Consider the following 22,046-nt stretch of genomic DNA (forward strand, 5'->3'; position numbering starts at 1 on the left):
ATTGAACTTTTCATTACTGAATTAAAGGTCCTGTAGTGTATGTTAAAAAATGAATCGTTATTAAAGGGATAGTTCACCCAAATCGGTCATCATTTACCCACCCTCAAGTTGTTATTTTTGTGTATTTTCTGAGGTAAGAACACAAAGTTAGTAAGTTTTCAAATTTGTGCGCATAGTAGAATATATGTGCTACCTGTCGCCTTTTTCAACCACGGGATCTGTTTTTAAGAGACTTTATTAATATTAATGATAATGCGAAGTTATATCAAGTATAATATAACGTTGGTGTTGATGAAGAAATACATACAACAAAAAAAATATTTTTAATAGCGCACATAAAATGTCTACAAACGTTGAGGGTGGAGAAACTAACGAACCGTAGGCTCTTTAAACTGGAAGGGGAGCGGCCCGCGCTTATTTAGCCAATCAGAAACGCTTTCCATCTGTCAATCATTTTGCGCGTTCTTTGCTAAACTGCCTTTCGAGGGCGGGGCTTTGGCAAGGGGCGTGTTCTAATTCACCAAAATAAAATCGCAAACACATACAGTACTGCCACATCTCTGTCAGTTGATATAGTCAAATTCAAACAATGTTGTTTTAAAATATTACTATTTTGCTTCAGTTGAGGGTATTTATTATCTGATAACACATATTTGTGTGCGTGTGTCTTTCAGAGTGAATAATAATTACAAAGAAAAGCATCTAGTCCGATACTACAGGTGTGTTAAAGCAAAGTACATCTCTGTTCCTATGGATTTGGCGGGTCGTATTCAAATCCAGATGACGCATACTGTCGCGTAGACCAATGGGAGGAGAGGGGGGCGTTCCCAACTATTTGTTCCAAACACGAATCCGGAGTGCGAGGCTCTTTTTCGCAGGTATGTAGCAGCTGGGCAAAAGAAAACAAATTTATGTTGTCCTCTTTTGATCGAATATATGTTTCTGTCGGTGTTTGAGTGCTTTCTGCAAAGGGCTGGTCGTTCAAGAGATTTTAATGTGTTAATCGGGGCTGTTTGTTCGATCATGGCACATTAAGGGGAGAAAAGGGGCAAAGCTTTGGCCAACTGAAGCCCCAAAGAAACGTGTATCTCTATGTTATGACACACAGACCCATCTGTTTGTGTCCAATGCTTTCACGAGGGCTTTTAGCACTTGTTTTTGACCTGAAAGCAGATCTGTAGCTGTGTCTGGTGTTCAGAGGGGGAGGGAAGAGGTGCTCAAACACGGTTAGACATTTTCCCCTTCAGTCTCCCAGTAAACAAAGAATATTAGATCAACTGGCGTGTTTGTGCTGTAATGTGTGATCGGATCCCTCATTTCAGATCCTCGCATGATCACATAGAGAGTCCATGTTTACGCGATCAGATTTTTAGTTCCCATTTTGACTTTGGGTCTGATTACTAAAGGACAACATGTCATGAAATAGGCGTGTGTGTTGGTGGTGTCATGTTCGTGTGTGCTTGTTCAATCCAGAAATCATGAGATCATGAAATCTGTCCCTAATAAACGTTTGACGGTGTTTATATGCGGATCTTTTGTTCGGTGTCGTGTTTTGGTGCTCGCGAACATGCTGAATATTTGAGCGCTTTGCATCAAAATCAGTCCGAACTTGCTTATTCTGTCAGTTTGAGCTGTTTTGGTTCGGGTTGAATTGGGTTTTGTCCGTATTTACGCGAAACGCTGTGCACACATACACGCGCGCGCCTCAGCTCTGACTGCGGACGGACGGGGCGAGGAATCCCGGGCACTAGCTTAAGCCCCGCCTCTCGTGGGCGGAGCATGGCAATATGAGCCTCACGTCATACATAACGCCCTCTCAGAGCTCCCGACTAATCGGAATCGAGGATTTCTCTGCGGGAACGCCCCTGTTGGGTTACGTCATGCTTTACGCGTTCTCAGCAAGCCTGACCAATCGGAGTCAAGGAATTCTATAAGAGGCGTTTATTTAATGAAATTCCTCTTTCTGATTGGCCAGCTGTTTTGAGGGGGCGTAAAAAATGACGTAACCTCAGGCAGGAAGTTCAGGAAGTTGCTGAAAGCGTTCAGATATAATGCCGCGATTTTATTAATAGTATCACAAAGAGTAATCGCGCGTTATATTAAAGCTAAACCCGGACGTAGCTAAAAACAGATTGCTACACCAGTCTAAAGAGAGAATTATGTGCTGCTCAAAGCCAGTCGCCGTCTTAGGAGTTTTGTGTGTGCGTGTGTGTGTGCGCGTGTGCGCGTACGTGTGTGTTTGTGCTTGTGTGTGTGTGTTTTACGTGTGTGAAACAGTGGCGGGCTCAACCCCCCGAACAATGTTAATTTCTTGTTTGAGTGACAGTTGAGAATGTTCAATAAAAATACAACCCAATGCCGTCTCCTGAGCAATGAGCCAATCAGAGACCGAGTGGGCGGAGACTATGTGCAAAGCCTAAGCTAGCCCCTCCCCTCCCTACCGCTTGTTTTCAACAGGATTTTATGCGTTAGTTGATTTTAAACTCAGTTTTAATGTGTTTTATCGGTATTTTCACACAGAGTTTTAGTATTTCGGGGATATTTTAACCGCTTTGGTGTACTGTAAGCGCAGCTAACAGAAGCGGGTGAGTCTCAGAGCTATAAATTACCAGTTTTATTCAGTATTTCTGAACTTTTTTCCTCTCAGTGAGCTGGTTTTCTGTCAGACTGAAACTTCCGACCTTTAGTTTTCATAGTTGCTTTGATAATGGTGAAACACCTGACTAAACTTTAGTCACTTTTAGTCGCGAGTTAGCAAGTTAGCATTATTGGTATGCATGTGCAGGAGAGGCACGCACACACACTAAGCACATGTATATACAAACCCCATACACACATACATATATATATGCACATACTGTATGTACACACACCATATACATTTATTATATACACAACACACCAATCACATGTGTATATACACCACATGCATATTTAAATGTACAGGTATACACATTTATATATGCACATACACACTATTGCTCATGTATATATACATATTATATACACATTTTGTGAACGTTACTCATCCGATAGTTATCTAGACTAGTTGATCTCCTGTTGCTTATGGTTTGGACTACAGCCAAATCATGTTTTTTCATACTTCTTAAGTTGGTTTCTTTGTCTTGTCTATTTCAGGTCTTAGTGCCCTCTGAGTATGAGTACAGCATGAGGAGGTGTTTAGAGGATCAGGAGCCGGTGTTCACCCCACAACAACGCCGGCTTCCCGGCAGCGCCGAGGGCTTCCAGCACAGGGTTCTTGCCCCAGCGCCTGCCGTATTCGAGGCTGTGGCTGACGGCATGCAGCCTACTCCAGGAATACAGTACCCGGTTCCCCAGACATACCAGGTTTGAACACTCGCCATCATGAGGCATATATAGACCTTATGTAGCCCCGCCCCTTTTAAGCACTGCGCTCGTTGTGTTCTGTCTTCCGGTTTGTATTTCCACAGCATGAAGGTAAGATCTTACGGATTTATGAATGAACCGCTCGTTTTAAAATCTTCCGTCTAACTGACATTTGTTATGATATCCGCTTTACAATGCTTATGATAACCTTCGTTAACTCTACAAAAAGTAAATCCACTTCACCAGCTAATTAATCTTCAACAGCGAAGCCATATAAATATACAGAGCTACTGCAAAAACGGTTGTTTTCTTTGGCACATAAGGTCTATAGCTCCTAGAAATGTGTTCCCACTGCGTCCAGTTAATCCAGAGTGACTCCAGAATCTAAAGTGTGACTCTAGACCAAAATGATATTTTTTAGTATCATTGAGATACTATTATAGTTTTTATATATTTTTTTTAATTTTTGTTTTCTATTTTCATTCAAATTTTAGTTATAGTTTTATTAATTTTGTTATTTTTTTATGTCTGTATAGTTTTTATTCATTTTTAATTCCGATTTAAATAATTTTATATAGTTAAACTAAATGAAAATGAGAAATGTTGCTGAAATAAAATAAAATATAAAAACACTTAAACTTAAAATAAGTTTAAGTGATTTTATATTTTATTTTATATATATATATATATATATTGAAGTGGATCAAAAGTTAATCAAAGTTGTCCTAAGAAAAAAGGTTTTGATCCACTTCAAATGTTGACTACTGTGTGTGTGTGTGTGTGTATATATATATATATATATATATATATATATATATATATATATATACAGGACAAAATAATTATTCTTGCCTAGTTTGGAGGATTTTCTTATGATTATGAAACAACCTCATTCATTATTAATGAGATCTTTGCACTGTTGCTGTTTTCAGGTGTCTACAGTGGCCCAAAGCTCGAGTGGTCACGGTCACACTCCCAGTCCGGCGGTCCACAGCGGGCCTCACCATCATGGTCCAGCAGCGGTCCAGGCTCACGGTCCTGCACCGGTGCAGGGTCACGCCCACCCGCCCACACCCTCTGCATCCGCACAGGGGCAGCAGCAGTTCCAGAGACTCAAGGTGGGACAGGATTCTGTGTGTGGTTCGTTTTGGGAGTCTAACAAATGCGATCCTGCAATGGCAGCTGTGTGCGCGAGATAAACTGGATTGTTGTTTTCATTATTGCAGGTGGAGGACGCCCTGTCTTACCTGGACCAGGTGAAGCTCCAGTTTGGCAGTCAGCCACAGGTCTACAATGATTTCTTGGATATCATGAAAGAGTTTAAATCTCAGAGGTGAGTTTATTCACATGTAGGATTGTCATGATAAAATTTTATTAGTTGTTACTATAACACAGCAAGAACTGTATGCTGTTATACCTAACAGGTTGAACCCTTATTTTTTTATATAAATAACAACAAAATAAAGAAGAAATTACACTTCGGTTTAAAAATTTGAGATTTTTTTTAATGTTTTTAAAAGAAGTCTCTAATTAGGCAGCACTTATTTGCTAAAAAAAAATACAGTAAAAACAGTAATATTGTGAAATGTTATTACAATTTAAAATAAGTGTTTTCTATTTGAATATATTGTAAAATGTAATTTATTTCTGTGATCAAAGCTGAATTTTCAGCATCATTACTCCAGTCCTCAGTGTCACATGATCCTTCAGAAATCATTCTAATATGATGATTTGCTGCTCAAGAAACATATCTGCTTATTATTAATGTTGAAAATAGTCTTGCTGCTTCATGTTTTTGTGGAGAAGGCGATTGTTTTTTCCCCAAGATTCTTGTATAATTAGAAAGTTCAAAAGAACAACATTTATTTGAAATAGAAATCTTTTGTAACATTGTAAATGTCTTTACTTTCTCTTTTGATCAATTTAACGTGTCCTTGCTGAATAAAAGTATTCTTTTTTCAAAAAAAAAAAAATTACTGACCCCAAAATTTTGAATGGTATTGAAACTTACAAGCCATTGTTTCTATTTACATATAATATTTATTTAGGTATTTCTCAATTAAAACATTTCTCAATAAAAATCTTTTACTGCTTTCATCAAATTTTTATCATGAGATTTCTTTTGACTTAAGCAACGCCATGTGGGCGGAGAAAAATAATATAAACTATTATGCATGTAATGTCCTTGTCCTCTTCTCACATTCAAGTCCTGTCCTACATTATTTCCCACAATGTTCTGTTTCACCGAAAAATATTTTATCATAATTAATAACTGCAAATTCTCTCTCTCTCTCTCTCTCTCTCTCTCTCTCTCTCTCATTCTGCAGTATTGACACTCCGGGCGTAATCAGCAGAGTGTCGCAGCTCTTTAAGGGTCACCCTGATCTCATTATGGGGTTTAACACATTTCTTCCGCCGGGATACAAGATTGAAGTTACGAGATACAAGGACAATGACCTGGTTAACGTGACTACGCCCGGCGAGATCCACCACATCACACCTCATGGCATCTCCGTGCAGCCGCAGCCGCAGCACCAGAACCAGAACCAGATCCACACAAACCCTCCCAGCCTGGCATCCACACCTCCCGCCCAACCCACGCCAAAAAGCAAGGTAGTCACAAGGGCTGGGTTAAAAATATAGATTTTTCGGTTACACTTTATTTTACAGTGCCGTAGTTACATTGTAATTACTCATATGTACTAAGTACTATTAATTAACTACATGTACTTACTATAGAGTTACGGTTAGGGTTAGTTACTTGTAATATCCATATTTAAAACTTTATTAACTATAATAACTAGCTTCTGGCAGAATAGAAATTTCCTCCTTGGATGACACACCCCCATGTCATCCAAGATGTTTGTCTTTCTTTCTTCAGCCGAAAAGAAATTAAGGTTTTTGAGGAAAACAGGATTTTTCTCCATATAGTGGACTTCAACAGGGACCAACAGGTTGAAGGTCCAAATTACAGTTTCAGTGCAGCTTCAAAGGGCTCTACACGATCCCAGACGAGGAATAAGGGTCTTATCTAGTGAAACGATCAGTCATTTTCTAAAAAAAATAAAATTTGTATACTTTTTAACCACAAATGCTCGTCTTGCACTGCTCTGTGATGTGCCACGAATTACATAATTACTTTGGAAAGGTCACAGTGACGTAGGCAGAAGTACCGCGGTAGGTACTGTCCTTTTCTCCTCCAACTTCAAAGTCGTCCAACATCATTGTTTTACCGCCTACATTAAGTGTGACCTTTCCAACATGATTACGTAATGCATGGCACATCGCAGAGCAGTGCAAGACGAGCATTTGTGGTTAAAAAGTATATCATTTTTATTATTATTATTATTTTTTTTTTAGAAAATGACCGATCGTTTCGCTAGATAAGACCCTTATTCCTCATCTGGGATCATGTAGAGTCTGCACTGAAACTGGACCTTCAACCCGTTGGTCCCCATTGAAGTCCACTATATGGAGAAAAATCCTGGAATGTTTTCCTCAAAAACCTTAGTTTCTTTTCGACTGAAGAAAGAAAGACATGAACATCTTGGATGACATGGGTGTGAGTAAATTATCAGGAAATTTTAATTCTGAAGTGAACTAATCCTTTAAGAAAAATTTACACCTACTGTACCTGATATATATATCCAAATGAATCAAAATTTAATTGAATTGAGATCAGAATAAAATCCAATAGCAAGCTTGTGAATTTAAAATCAATTCATGAAAATTGTACCTAGTAGTCACACTGCAAATGTCTTTTCTCAAGGTTACTTTTTTTTCCCATCTCTCTCTGTACAGCCGCTGCAGTCTCCAGCTCCGACTCCGAGCAGTCATCCCACTCCGTCCATCCATCCATACGCATCCCCGCGTTCCCCCCCGCTGCAGCCCCACACTCCCATCAACGCCATGCCCACCGCCCCACCACTGCAAAACAACCAGCCTGTGGAGTTCAACCACGCCATCAACTACGTCAACAAGATTAAGAATCGCTTCCAGGGCCAGCCCAACATCTACAAGTCCTTCCTCGAGATCCTGCACAAATACCAGGTCAGACCAGACAAACACTAAAAACACTAAATTATAAATTATAATCCACACTCAATTTACAAATATCTCTTGTTTTGTTAATCAGAAGGAGCAGCGTAATGCTAAAGAAGCGGGTGGGAGCTACACCCCGGCCCTGACCGAGCAGGAAGTTTACGCTGAGGTGGCCCAACTCTTCAAAAACCAGGAAGATTTGCTCTCTGAGTTCGGACAGTTCCTGCCAGATGCCAACAGCTCTGTGGTGAGTCTCCACCTCTGCTCTGACTCCGCCCACTCTTTCGGCTCCGTTTTTTTTTTTTTTTTTTTTTTGGTGCGCTCAAGTTCACAGAGAGAGACGGCAGAAATCGCACCCTGTTTACTTTTATTATTATTTTACAAAAGCACGTTTTGTTGTTATTGTAAGCGCACACAAATAAACTCTTCACAGATTCAAACGATGTATTACTCTTTATCTGTATGACCAAAAATGATGGAGTATTTAAAGTTTAGTTTTAGTTAACTGTAATATTTCTGTTATGAACTTCCTCTAGCTGCTGGGGAAGACTGCAGCGGAGAAGGCTGAAACTATGGGTAAAGATCCCGGTGGAACGGTCAAGAAACCGCAGCTCAATAACAAGCAGAGGCTCAATCAGAACGGCTGCCAGAAATGCAAACATCCGACTACACCCGTCACTCCACCTGTGAAGGTACCACTCCATGGAAATACATTGCATTTATATTGAATGAATTTCATCGTTTTTGGCATGTCGCCCCCTTTTGCTTACTGATCGAAAGCATCATCTTCATTTGGTTTATTAACTTTAACTTTCTTGATTTCCCTATTTCCTAATTTTTAAGAAAAAGCTGAAGTTAATGAATATCAAAGATTCATCGGCGGCTGAGGCTGGCAAACACAGCGGAGGAACAGAGTCTCTTTTCTTTGACAAAGTGAGTTGCTCTGGTTTAATGTAGTGATGTTGATTTAATAAGCAGGTTGTTTTATTTCAAAAGTACATTTCCAATATCGACTGACATTGTTCATCTGTTTGTAGGTGCGGAAAGCTTTGCGAAGTGCTGAAGCCTACGACAACTTCCTCCGGTGTCTAATCATTTTTAATGAGGAAATAATTTCTCGTGCTGAGCTTGTTCAACTTGTGGTTCCATTCCTGGGGTAAGTTCAGTTTAAAATGGAGTTTGATTTTTATGTATGTTATTTTATTTATTTTAATTTAAATGTACACTATGCAGGGCTCAACGCTAAGGATTTTTTCTACTGGCCCAGTCAGGCCAGTGGTTCAAATTTTTACTTGCCCTGCCAAAATTTTCACTTGCCCCACAACAAAAAATTAATAAAAGAAAAGAAAATGGGCCTATAAAAAAGCCTAATTATTGTTTTTGATACATGTAACCTTAATAAATAGGATTATGACACCAAAAGCTACTAGATTAACTCACTTAAATTTTAAATATTGTTAGACAAATAAACAGCAAGTAATAGAAGAGTAACAAATAATCAAATTGAGTAATAGCAAAAATAAATACAACAGAACAAACTAAATGAAATAAACGGTGCTTTTCAAGTTTTTTTATGTACGTTTAAACAGGAGATTTTCAGGTACAGAAATTGTAATCTAATGTATAACTAACTATATAACTATAGATTAAACTTTATTAAAGTTAATCAGTCAAGAGCAGTTACAGATGCGTAAATAATGTTTTGAAATGTTGAAAATATAAAACGTTAAATACTGTTATTTGAAATCATTTTAAAAGTGAAAAGACACTTTAAACGTGAAATTAAACCCGCCAGTAGGTGGCAGCGAATCACTGTTAATGAGCGGGTCATTGAGATTCAACCGATTCATTCAAACAGCTGATTCATTCAGGAAGTGTTGCTCAGAGACGCAAAATAATGCTGTGTGGACTTTGGAACTATTTTTGTAGGCGAAATAGAGCGAAACAGGTGATTTAGTGTCTAAAATGTAAGTCACTTGATATTAAGTTCTTGTTCATTAAACTGTACGCTGTATAAAATCAATATCACATTTGTAATCGTGCTGATATTTGGAGAAAAATGGTGCTCTTTGTTTAAAATTGGTTAACTATATTAAATTATATAAATATGGAAGATATACAGGGGCATTTTTGCCCCTTATCTTGAATTCTGATGCATTCTAAATGCATTTTAATAGACTAAATCACGCAGTGAAATCGTGCACTCTAAATATGCACGCGCACTAGTCTAACCTACTAGACTACGTCACGTAGTGCATGCGTGCACTCGATGGGTGTGTTTTTGTGAAGTGAGGGACATACTCGATAATTTCAGATCATTAAATCAACAATTACGATATCATAGATGATATATATCTCACACCCTACAGCACTGGCCCGATCGGGCAAGTGACCGTTCCGTCTACTGTCCCGAGCATCGTTCACACTGGCCCCGAGCCATCGGGCAGTCCTTATTGTCGAGCCCTGCTATGTAACTTTTGCCCTCAAGCGGTTAAAAAACAAAACTGCATGCATTTAAGAACATTGTTTTGGTTGTGCTTTAGCTCTGTAATTATCCTACTGCTTATTAAATATTCACTACTAGGCTTAAGAGATATAACCAGTTTAGATGGAAAGGATCTCAAGCTGACTAGCTGAAGACATGGTACTTTTTTGAAAATAAATTCCAGTACAGCGCTACAATAACCATAATTAAATGACCCTTCACAATAGATAATGTTTTACAATAAACTCTGTTAGAGAGCTACAAATGGCAATGTATCTGTTCAAAAAAATACCTTACCTGTTAGGTAATGAAGACGCCATCATCTCCACATCGCTTTTACAACATCAAACACAACATCAAATCGCTCAGTTCGTGCCATCTCCAAAAAGCTAAGCTAATGTTGATTCTTGTTTTATTACGAGCTCTGTCACGTTCTCTTTTTCCCAGCGGACTCTCCTCGTTTGAGATTTAGCTGCTCCATGTCAACCTTTCTCACTCGTTGTGACAACTTACCTCTGCCACTCCCACACCATATACGCATCAAAGTAGCTGGAGAAACTTTTCTCTATTTACGAATATGATGAGACACGCACGGACGAGTGATGTTTGTACGCAATTTCCCACAAAAACCATCCTGTCAGATCTAAAATATATATTTGAACAAAACCAGCAACACTTGTGGCGTGGAGGGATCAGAAATGAACAAATCATTTCTGATTCCTCCACGCCACAAGTGTTGCTGGTTTTGTTCAAAAATAGATTTGTTTTTATTCCCTGCACCTTGTTGGACGTGTGAAGTTGCATTGGATTAATCATACTACAGGTCTAAAATATAAACACTTATAATTAGGGTTGGGAAATTTTTCGGGTCCGATTTCAGTTCTATTAAAACTATTAAACAACTGATTAAAAAATAGTGGTTGGTATCGTTTGAATTTTATCGATTCCGATTCTTATCGATTCCTAATTTCGATTCCAATAAGATAAAAAAAAAACCTTAGATATAATTAACATTTTAAGTCTTATTGCAAAACATTTCATTGTAGCTGAATACCATGAACAAAAATCAATAGGCCAAAAACACTTACACAAGGAACTTTTGCCTATGGTTTAAAAATGCCATAGAAAAAACAACTAGCCTAACTAATATACATTTCAAGCATTATTAAAGACTAGTAAACACTCAGTAATTGAAAAAGAACAAATAAAAAATCCCAACAAATAATTACAACTGAACAAATATATGATTGAAATAAAGTGTTTTAAGATTTTCAGGTATTCACGTTCAGAAACTAATCAAATGTAAAATAACACTGCACTTTATAAATAAAATTTACATTACAACTATAGTTACAAAAGTTATTCAGTCAAGAACGAGTGAATTTTTTTCTTTGTCTAGTATTGTTTGATTACTGTTATTATAGAGACGGCAGCAGGAATGTTAGGCTGCTGTCGCTTTAAGAGCTGCACGGATCCACGCATGTGTAACATTTATAGGTTTAAAATCACATTAAAATCACTTTTCTGTAAGCGCCCTTTGAATGCGCGCTCAAACAGCGTGTGAGTCTTTTGCGCTTGAATGGTTTAAATCACATTAAAATGCACACACAGGAACCGATAAGCGGAATTGAAATGTGCATTTCTTATTGAATCACTAGTTCTTGGAAATTTGGAACCGGTTCTTGATACCCATCCCTACTTCTAAAACACGTTTTGGAAAGAAGGATTGATGTATGGATTGTTAATTTTGACCAAAAAAAGCTATATAGTGTATTAAATATTTTTATTTATTTTTTAATTCATTTTTACAAAGCTGCCCCTAGCATTTATTTTGCAGTATGGAGTTTGTGTGATTCTTGGCAATAATTAGCACATTTTTTTCCCCTAGCAAATTTCCTGAGCTGTTCACTTGGTTTAAGAACTTCCTTGGATATAAGGAGATGTCACACTTGGAGACGTACCCAAAAGAAAGAGCCACTGAAGGAATTGCCATGGAAATTGACTACGCTTCATGCAAGCGTCTGGGCTCTAGTTACCGAGCTTTACCCAAGAGCTACCAGCTGCCCAAATGTACCGGGAGAACATCACTCTGTAAAGAGGTAAGAGAGCCAAAACCCATCACCTTCATCAGATGCCATTTTTACCGCCCACATTGTTTCCCACTGAATGTTGTTTGACTCAGAAATGCATCATATTACATCGGTTTTTATGAAGAAACTCTTTACTCTGGTTCTTTCTGGATGCAACAGGTGCTGAATGATACCTGGGTTTCCTTCCCCTCCTGGTCCGAGGACTCTACCTTTGTGAGCTCCAAGAAGACTCAGTATGAAGAACACATGTACAGATGCGAGGACGAGCGATTCGAGGTGAGACTTCCACACAAAAGAACATTTTTACCTGCTTTTTTTGTGGTGTAATTCTTGCTAATGATGTCGTTGACTCCTCCCTCTAGCTGGATGTCGTTTTGGAAACCAACCTGGCCACCATTCGTGTTCTGGAGGCAGTTCAAAAAAAGCTTTCTCGGATGTCTGCAGAAGAGCAGGCGAAATTCCGACTGGACAACACTCTGGGCGGCTGCTCGGAGATCATCCACAGGAAAGCCATCCAGAGGATATATGGAGACAAAGCTCTGGACATCATCGATGGACTGAAGAAGAATCCAGCGGTGTCTGTTCCCATTGTCCTCAAGAGGTTAGAGAGAATGAATGCTATGAATGAGCATCCGTCCAAAGGGCTACTCATGTTTCAGAGTGTTGTTTGTGCAGAAATTTGTTTTTGTTTTTACAAAACTGCTCCAGCATTTATTTAGCAGTAGTAGGTTTGTGTTTTTACATTTTAGTTTTTACATATATTATATTATATTATTCAAAACTAGTGGTTGACCAATTTGGCCTTTTCAAAGATTTTATTACCAATATTTTTTTTTTTTTTTTTTTAATTTGCTATTTCCAATATCTAGAGACAGCACATTTTAGCTATTAAAGGAGACCTATTATGCCCCTTTTTACAATATGTAATATAAGTCTCTGGTGTCCCCAGAATGTGTCTGTGAAGTTTCAGCTCAAAATACCCCACAGATCATTTATTATAGCTTGTCAAATTGGCCCCTATTTGGGTGTGAGCAAAAACACGCTATTTTTGTGTGTGTCCCTTCAAATGCAAATGAGCTGCTGCTCCCGGCCCCCTTTCCAGAAGAGGGCGGAGCTTTAACAGCTCATGTTTCGGTTGCTCAACAACAACAAAGCTGGAGAATCTCATGCAGCCAAAATGAGGATTGTCAGTAACGGTGTTCAGCCTTACATTGTTCAAACCGGAGTCGACACTGATGTAGAGATTCAGGAAGAAGTTACAACTTTTAGAATGAAACTGGATGTTTCTGAATGGTTAGTGGATAAATTTATGTAGTTGCTGTGGAGTTGATTCAACTCATCGACTAGCATGTGCCGTCATGTTAATCTTTCGTGCAAATCCAGCGTTGAATTGACCCTCGTTTGTGAAGCAGTCCGACGTAAAATGACGACATGACAACAACACTCTACTACAGCAACTCTTCCTCTTCTCTAAAGCAGCCTAACATGGCCTCACCCCCTTTGTTGTGTGTTCACGGGGGCAGGGTTTATGTATATTTTGGGGTTAGTGACGTCAGCTCGTTGTAGTCCTTAAAAAGCGATTTCTTTAAAAGAAAATATCTCCCTTTGCATTGAACTTTGAGCGTCGTAACTTTGCAGATGTTGTTTATGCTCAAACAGCAACAATACACACAAACTAAAGTTAAAAAAGTGAAATCATAATCAAGGACCCCTTTAAAGTTTTTTGTTTTATTGTTACATTTGTTATTGTTGTAATCAATAATGTATTGTCTTTTGATTCTGTCTCAGGCTAAAGTTGAAGGAGGAAGAGTGGCGTGAAGCTCAAAGGGGTTTTAACAAGATCTGGAGAGAGCAGAATGAGAAATATTACCTGAAATCTCTGGACCATCAAGGCATTAACTTCAAGCAGAACGACACTAAGGTGCTGCGCTCTAAAACGCTTCTCAACGAGATCGAGAGCATCTTTGATGAGGTGAGATGCTTTTTATCCTCTAGAGGAAGTTAAAAGGGTTTGTTTCTCCCAGAGAGACGAGTTTCCAGCACATGATTGATGATTGTGTGTTTGTTTAGCGGCAGGAACAGGCTTCGGAAGACAACAGCACGTCTACTAATGGACCTCACCTGACACTGACCTACGAGGACCGTCAGATTCTAGAGGACGCGGCTGCGCTCATCATCCACCACGTGAAACGCCAGAGCAGTATCAACAAAGAGGACAAATACAAGATTAAGCAGATCATCTACCACTTCATCCCTGACATGCTGTTCTCCCAGCGAGGGGTGTTATCGGACGCTGAGGAAGAGGATGACGAAGAAGACATGGACATCGACGAGGGGGCATCGAAGAAGCACAACGGGCTGACGGGAGGAGTTAGTGGCAGCCCGACAAAGACCAAACTTCTGTTTAGCACATCAACGGCTCAGCGGCTTCGCTCCTGCGAGGACGCGTATAATCTGTTCTATGTGAATAACAACTGGTACATATTTCTCCGGCTGCACCACACCCTGTGCTCACGTCTGCTGCGGCTCTACGTGCAGGCCGAACGACAGATCGAAGAGGACCTGAGGGAGCGCGAGTGGGAGAGGGAAGTGCTCGGACTCAAGCGGGACAAAAATGAAAACACCGCCATCCAGCTGCGTCTGAAGGAGCCTAGTGAGTAACGAAACGTTTTTACTAGTGCTGTCAATCGATTAAAAGTAATTAATTGCACATTTTTTAAATAGTTTTTAGTTAATATTTTTATATTGTAGTAATTTCACAGTTACTTTCCAAATTAATGTAGAAACAACTTTAAATATTTGTTTAATCTTTTTATGTATGAAGGCCAGTATCACTGATACTAATACTGCTACTGATGTCTCTATTAAATAATGATTTTTTTTTTTTTTTAAACAATAATTATAGATATTCAAAATTATAGTATAACTGAAAGCTATCAATGTCAACATTTAACAATAACACCTTTTAATTTAAGTGAACTTAAGACAATCTTCACATAAACCCATTACAATAAATGTCATATTTACCTGTGGCCTTCTGTCTAAAAGGTAGGAAATATACAGAAATTGAATAAAGTTATCAAACACTTTACAGTCTTTACACTGCATAAATGATAAATTAAATATAGATTAATCCTTATTAAAGCTGCAATTTTCTCTATTACCTTTGTTCTTTGATGAACATTAATGACAGACATCACAGCAACTGGTTTATTAGGCTGCTGTCACTTTAAGAGCTGCTGAACATGACACAGATCTGATGCACATCTAATTTTCTCACAACTATTAAGTTCATTTGAGACGTTATTTACCTAATTTAAGTCTGCTCTTATGAGGATACTCGACAAAACGGGCATTTTGGCATAATTCTGTGTGTTAATGTTTATTCAAGCGTAAAAGAAAACTCAATACTGGCGTGCGTTTTTCTGTGCACACGACATTCAAATGAGAACGCGTTTGTAATTCTTGTAACGTGTTTGTAACACTAGCCAAATTATGATGAAAAAACAGATGCTGCGTTAATTGCGTTAAATATTTTTAACACCTCAAACTGAAAAAATTAATCGCATGCGTCAACACGCTAGTTTTGACAGCCCTAGTTTTTACTGCTAACTTATCGGGATAACTGATGAATAACTGTTGTTATCATCGGGATAACTGATGAATCATACACAGTAAGACCAGGAACATTTATTAAAGGGTTAGTTCACCCAAAAATGAAAATTATCCCATAATTTACTCACCTTCAAGCCATCCTAGGAGTATATGACTTTTTTTTTCTGACGAACACAATCGGAGTTGCATTAAAAAATTTCCCGGCTTTTCCAAGCTTTATAATAGTAGTGAATGGGGCTCAAGATTTTGAAGCCCAAAAAAGTGCATCCATTCATCATAAAAGTAATCCATACGACTCTAAGGGGTTAATAAAGGCCTTCTGAAGTGAAGCGATGCATTTTTGTAAGAAAAATATCCATATTTACAACTTTATAAACTATAATAACTGGCTTCCAGCGACGGCTGGAAACACCTCCGGCAGAAGAGTGACCTATGACCCGATGTATGACGCAGGATGTAGGAGTATCGTAAGCTTAGACGCCTCTCGCAGTTCAAACAAATAGGGCTGGGCAACAAACTCAAGCTCCTCCCACATTTCTCTTTTAAAATTCTTGTTTTAAACTTCTAATTCGTGACCAGTGTTTTGTTTTGCTCTGTTCTCTGCACTACCACATTCGTCAGTACGTAATGCGTCAGGTCAGAGGTCACTGTTCCACCAGAACTAGGCTCGTGTATGGCTGTTACTGTAAGCCAGTTATTATAGTTTATAAAGTTTTAAATATGGATATTTTTCTTACAAAAACCCATCGCTTTGCTTCAGAAGGCCTTTATTAATCCCCTGGAGCCGTATGGATTACTTTTATGATGGATGGATGCACTTTTTTGGGCTTCAAAATCTTGAGCCCCATTCACTACCATTATAAAGCTTGGAAAAGCCGGGATATTTTTTTAATATAACTGTAAGATTGTCGTCTAACAGAAAAGAGATTCGTCATATACACCTAGGATGGCTTGATGATAAGTAAATTATAGGATGATTTTCATTTTTGGGTGAACTATCCCTTTAAGAAAGTAAGCTCAGGTTTTTATTTCATGTTGACTTTTAAAGTGTGGTGAATGTAGCTGTGTTTGGACTGATTTTGACTCTCTTTCTCGATCTTTCAGTGGACATAGAAGTGGAGGATTATTACTCAGCGTTTCTGGAGATGGTGCGTAATCTGCTGGATGGGAATATGGAGGCATCTCAATATGAGGATTCCCTCCGAGAGATGTTCACCATTCATGCCTACATCGCCTTCACCTTGGACAAACTCATCCAGAACATAGTGAGACAGGTCCGTCTGCCCAGATCAACTGACATGATATAATGATTTTGCATATCATGCCTAAAAAAACACTCCTTGAAGGGATCGTAATATAAGTTTTGTTTCATAAATTATCTTTTTGAACTTTAGGAGGTTTGAGTTACAGTATATTTTCATAGTGTAATGTCTCAATAGATCACAGAAAATGGATTCCTCAACAATATTAAAATCCTTGATTTGCCTTTTAGAGTATATAAATCTCTTGTTCTCTCTGTCTCTTACTGTAGCTACAGCACATAGTGAGTGAGGACATCTGTGTTCAGGTCACAGAACTGTACCTGAGTGAGAGCAGTCACTCAGCCACAGGTGGATCTCTACTCACGCAGAGCAGCAGGGCACCGGCGGAAACGTCTTACCAGCGCAAAGCCGAGCAGCTCATGTCCGACGAGAACTGCTTTAAGGTAGTTGTAGCTCCAGCGAGCAGCAACAGCAAAGCCTGATGGAAAATATTACAGTATTAAGAGTCTTTAATCTCTCTTTCTCTCCCTCTAGTTAATGTTTATGAAGAACCGAGGGAATGTTCAGCTCACTGTGGAGCTGCTGGACACGGAGGAGGAGAACTCGGACGGGCCAATGGAAATCGAGGTGAGCTCCATCATAGATCGTACATAGTTGTAAACGTCCACAAGTCTACCATAAAATCTAATACATTGTCCCTGTTCTCCAGCGCTGGTCGGATTACGTTATGCGGTATCTGTCGGCTGATTTCACGTCTCCAGACCTGAGGGATCATCTGTCTCAGAAGCCTGTGTTTCTGCCAAGGTGTGTTTGTGATTCCTGACCTCTGACCCCTGAACTTCTCATCATCAGCGTTCAGACTGTTTTCATGCAGCAGAGAAGTTCATAGAGGTAAATACTTCTTCATTATTATTGGTTTGTCGTTCCTGTAGAAACCTGCGGCGGATCCGGAAGTGTCAGCGTGGCTGTGAGTCTCAGGAGAAGGAGGTGAAGGATGGAGGGAGAAAAGAGAGCTCAGACAGCATGAAGATGGAGTGCATGTTCAAACTCAACTCCTATAAAATGGTGTATGTCTTCAAATCAGAAGATTACATGTACAGACGTACGGCGCTGCTGAGAGCACACCAGGTAAAGACACACACACACACGCACACACACAGGTTTGTTTTGCTATCTTAGTGAGGACATTGCATAGACTTCCATTGATTTTATATCAGGTCAATGATATTTTCTATCACCTAACCCACCCCACCTCCTAAACCCACCCATCACAGAAACATGTGCAAAACATTAGATTTAAATAAAAACCTCTTTTGGCTGATTTTAAACTAGTGAGGACCAGTCAGTGTCCTCACTAGTGGGTTGTGAAAGTATTTCACAACATAAGTGAGGACATTTGGTCCTCACAAGTGTAGTCAAAACAAGTACACACACACACATACACACCAAGAGCAACGTGACAAAATGATAGAAATTAGTTTCTCACAGTTTTCTATATTGACCAACGCTGATTCTAATACAGAGGAAGCATCGGCCATTTTTTGACACTTTTAAACGTTTATTTGACTACTTAAAAAAATGTAATAAAATAATCGTACTAAATTATTTGTGCATAAACCTATTATTTATGAGATCATATCCTTCTCTAGAACCAGCACGTCTATGAACCCACGTGTCCCCCTTTTTTTAAACAAAGTGACACCCATAACGCCTAAGCTTGGTAACGTTTTTACTACATTGTATATTGTTTGGAGTTTAGTTATGTTGCATTACAGTGTTTTAAAAAAACATTTAAAAAACAAAAAAATAAACAAAAAATCCAGATAATATATATAATTATGCAAAAATGATTAGTACCAAACTGCAACAAAAGATACATTTTTATATATATATATATAATGTGTGTTATTTTATTAAGATACTGTTATAGTTTTTATTAATATTTTGAATTAGATTTTATGTTTCCATTTTCATTTTAATATCAGTTAGTGTAGTAAATGTTTAGGTAATTTTTTGTGCGTGCGTTTTTTTTTTTGTTTTTTTTTTATATGTCTATATAGTTTTTATTAACTTTTATTTCTATTTTATTTTCATTTTTTTAGTACAAGTTAAACTAAATGAAAATCGGAAATAATGCTTTTATTATTTGTAATTAATTTTTATTATTTTATTTTTTTCAAATTATGAAAATGTTTTATGGTTTTAGTTTGTTTTTATATATATATATATATATATATATATATATTTATTTATATATTTCAATGAACAAATTAACATTTTATTTAAAGTAACGAAAATGTTTTTTTATGGTTTTAGTTTATTTATAGATAGATATAGATTATATATATATACATTTTTTTTTTTTTTTTTACGATATATATACTGGAATATAATTAAATACATTCACATTTTGCAATTGCATACAAGATTACCTTAGTGTGTTTTTTTTTTTTTTTTTTTTTTTTGTGCCAATATGGCTTTTAATATTTATATTAATAGTATTAATAGGATTGATAGGATATTCATATATGTGTGTGTGTGTGTGTATATATGTGTATATATGTGTGTGTGTGTGTATATATATATATATATATATATTACACAGTTAAACCAAAAATTATTCAGACATTTTTGATATATTTTTACTAGTGGGTGCAGGACACTATAGTTCATTTCTGTAAGTGAGGATAGCAAAATGAAGTAAACTGTGACATATTATACCCAAAAATTCTTCATACAGTGGACTACCAGTAAAATTGATAATAATTTGAGACCAAAAATAATTCAGACACTTTGACCTGACCATGTTTTGCTTAAGTGTTATCTGACATAATTAAGATTAATTTTTTCTGACACAGTTTAACTCTGAAATCTTGTCATATTTTATTACAATTTTTTTAAACTATAGTGAATAAACTGAATTAATTAATGAAATGTTCAAGGTGTCTGAATAAATTTTGGTTTGACTCTCTCTCTCTCTCTCTCTCTCTCTCTATATATATATATATATATATATTCTCATTTCAAATTCTCATTATATGCAATATAAACATTTACCTTGTCTTTGGTAATCAATAAAATCAACAAATAGACGTCTATTTAAAATATTGGAGTTTTTGTCAAGCTATTTCCCATAATTTAATTGTCACATTCATAACTAAATCAGAGTCATGACCTGGAGCTCATCACAGCGACTCACAGCTCTCACGCTCTTTCTCTCTCTCAGTCTCACGAGCGTGTGAGCACGCGTCTGCACCAGCGGTTTCACGCCTGGACTCAGCGCTGGGTGAAGGAGCACGTGACCAGAGACATGGCTGCTGAAACCAGCAGGTGGCTCATGGGAGAAGGGCGGGAGGGACTGCTGCCCTGCTCCACCACCTGTGACCCCGAGACCCTTCATTTCCAGCGCATTAATAAGTACAGAGTCAAGTACGGCAGCGCCCACAAGAGCCAGTGACATCGCAGACAGGGGCGGAGCTCAGCGTGACAGCTCAACTGTCATGTGACCCAAGTGAGATTTTTAACAGTGTTTTTTTCATATATATATATATATATATATATATATATAAAGCTGTTCCTGCAGAAACGCAGGTCTCCCAGTGCCAAAAAAACATGGGGTTGAAGACCTGTCAGTCAAACCCAGCCCGGACCAATCAGCACAGCTCTTACAGTAGACCAGCCCACCGATCTAATAAAAAAAAAAAAAATATATATATATATATATATATATATATATTAGGATTTCATGCATCTCTTGAACGCCAGTCGAGTGTGTTCCCTGGTTTTTGATAGGTAAAACTTCACAGGCAGCAGATCCGAGTAAATCTGTGGCGGAAAAGAAATCAGATTTTTAAAAAAAACGAAAGCGTTTCAGGATAAGTGCACTTAACTTTAGCGTAACTTCAAGAGATTTATTCTGCCACATCATTTAAGAGAACAAAGATCTGAGGTGCGAATCTTGCATTGTAATATTAGAATGCACAAATTCAGTTTTTACTTAAAAAAAAAAAAAAAAAAAAAAGGCAAAAAATATAAATGCGACAGCAATAAAAATCTGAGGCCTGCGTGAAGGTATGTTACGAATCAGAAAACACACTTATTTCTGCACCATACACCAGCTTACAGCGAAAATGACCTGTGAACCACACACACACATAAACACACACAATTCAACAGATTTGTAAATACAGTGTAAATATCGCCAGACCTTTTTATGCCAGAAGTGTGTTGTGTTTAGTGCTTTAGTGTGGCGTTTGAGGAGAAAGAAGCGGGAACCACATGGAAAACAATGACAAATGCAAGACCGTTTATTGCAGTTTTTACCAAAGGGAGTCGATTATTAAGGTCGGGTTTGTTTTCTTTCTCCTTTCGTGTTTCCTTTTCTATTCTATTTTGTCTTTCTTTTTCTTTTCTTTTTTTATTAGTAAAAATGTTAATTTGCAAAGTAGAAATGTATCCAGGTTCTTGTTTTTGAAATGGACGTTTTTATAAGAAAAAAAAGCATTTTAATTTTTCAAGTTTGAATATGGATCTCGTTTCTGTACACTTTTATCACTGACCGTTTTGGATAAACCTTCAGCTGTGTCCTCTGGCAAACAAACGCAGACACAACTCTTATGAATGTAAAGGTCTTCTTTATCGTTGTCAGAGATTTCAGTCTTCACTCTGGATAGATTTCTGCTGGACAAATCTAAATATAAATATATATACACATTTTAAAAATGAGTCACAAAGCATGTCTTTTCTGTGGATCATTATAGACCCTTTATTTGCATAATATTTAAATTAATAAAAATTACATTTGTAGCATAAACATCTGGCTTGTTCCTTTTCTTCTAAAATGCATTGTATATTTGATGAAATGCTCAAAATGCTTCATTTTCTTGGCTGTAGTTGTCTTCTGTGTCCTCCAGGGGGCGATATGCCTCTTATATTGAATGGGCTAGGCCAGTGTTTCAGAGTTTCTGTATAAAGAAGGTACATATACACCAATCAGGCATAACATTATGACCACTGACAGGCGAAATTAATAACACTGATTATCTCTTCATCACGGCACCTGTTAGTGGGTGGATATATTACTCAGCAAGTGAACATTTTGTCCTCAAAGTTGATGTGTTAGAAGCAGGAAAAATGGGCCAAGCGTAAGGATTTGAGTGAGTTTGACAAGGGCCAAATTATGATGGCTAGACGACTGGGTCAGAG

The 22,046-nt window shown here is 37.8% G+C and overlaps 1 protein-coding gene across 1 annotated transcript; it reads left to right on the forward strand.

The window, feature by feature from the left end:
- The first annotated feature begins 741 nt into the window (after positions 1 to 741).
- On the forward strand, positions 742 to 21,654 carry sin3aa (SIN3 transcription regulator family member Aa). The gene is made up of 21 exons (XM_051883806.1): positions 742 to 878; positions 3,139 to 3,348; positions 4,281 to 4,466; positions 4,575 to 4,681; positions 5,676 to 5,961; positions 7,150 to 7,398; positions 7,484 to 7,636; positions 7,926 to 8,081; positions 8,233 to 8,322; positions 8,427 to 8,545; positions 11,763 to 11,973; positions 12,124 to 12,240; positions 12,327 to 12,565; positions 13,753 to 13,936; positions 14,035 to 14,617; positions 16,684 to 16,853; positions 17,111 to 17,284; positions 17,376 to 17,468; positions 17,551 to 17,645; positions 17,774 to 17,969; positions 20,068 to 21,654. The coding sequence occupies exons 2-21, from the start codon at positions 3,169 to 3,171 to the stop codon at positions 20,296 to 20,298; spliced, it is 3,819 nt and encodes a 1,272-aa protein (XP_051739766.1). The 5' UTR covers positions 742 to 878; positions 3,139 to 3,168; the 3' UTR covers positions 20,299 to 21,654.
- Positions 21,655 to 22,046: the final 392 nt, after the last annotated feature.

Source organism: Ctenopharyngodon idella, chromosome 24 (assembly GCF_019924925.1).
Source record: "Ctenopharyngodon idella isolate HZGC_01 chromosome 24, HZGC01, whole genome shotgun sequence".
In the NCBI taxonomy this organism is placed as follows: Eukaryota; Metazoa; Chordata; class Actinopteri; order Cypriniformes; family Xenocyprididae; genus Ctenopharyngodon; species Ctenopharyngodon idella.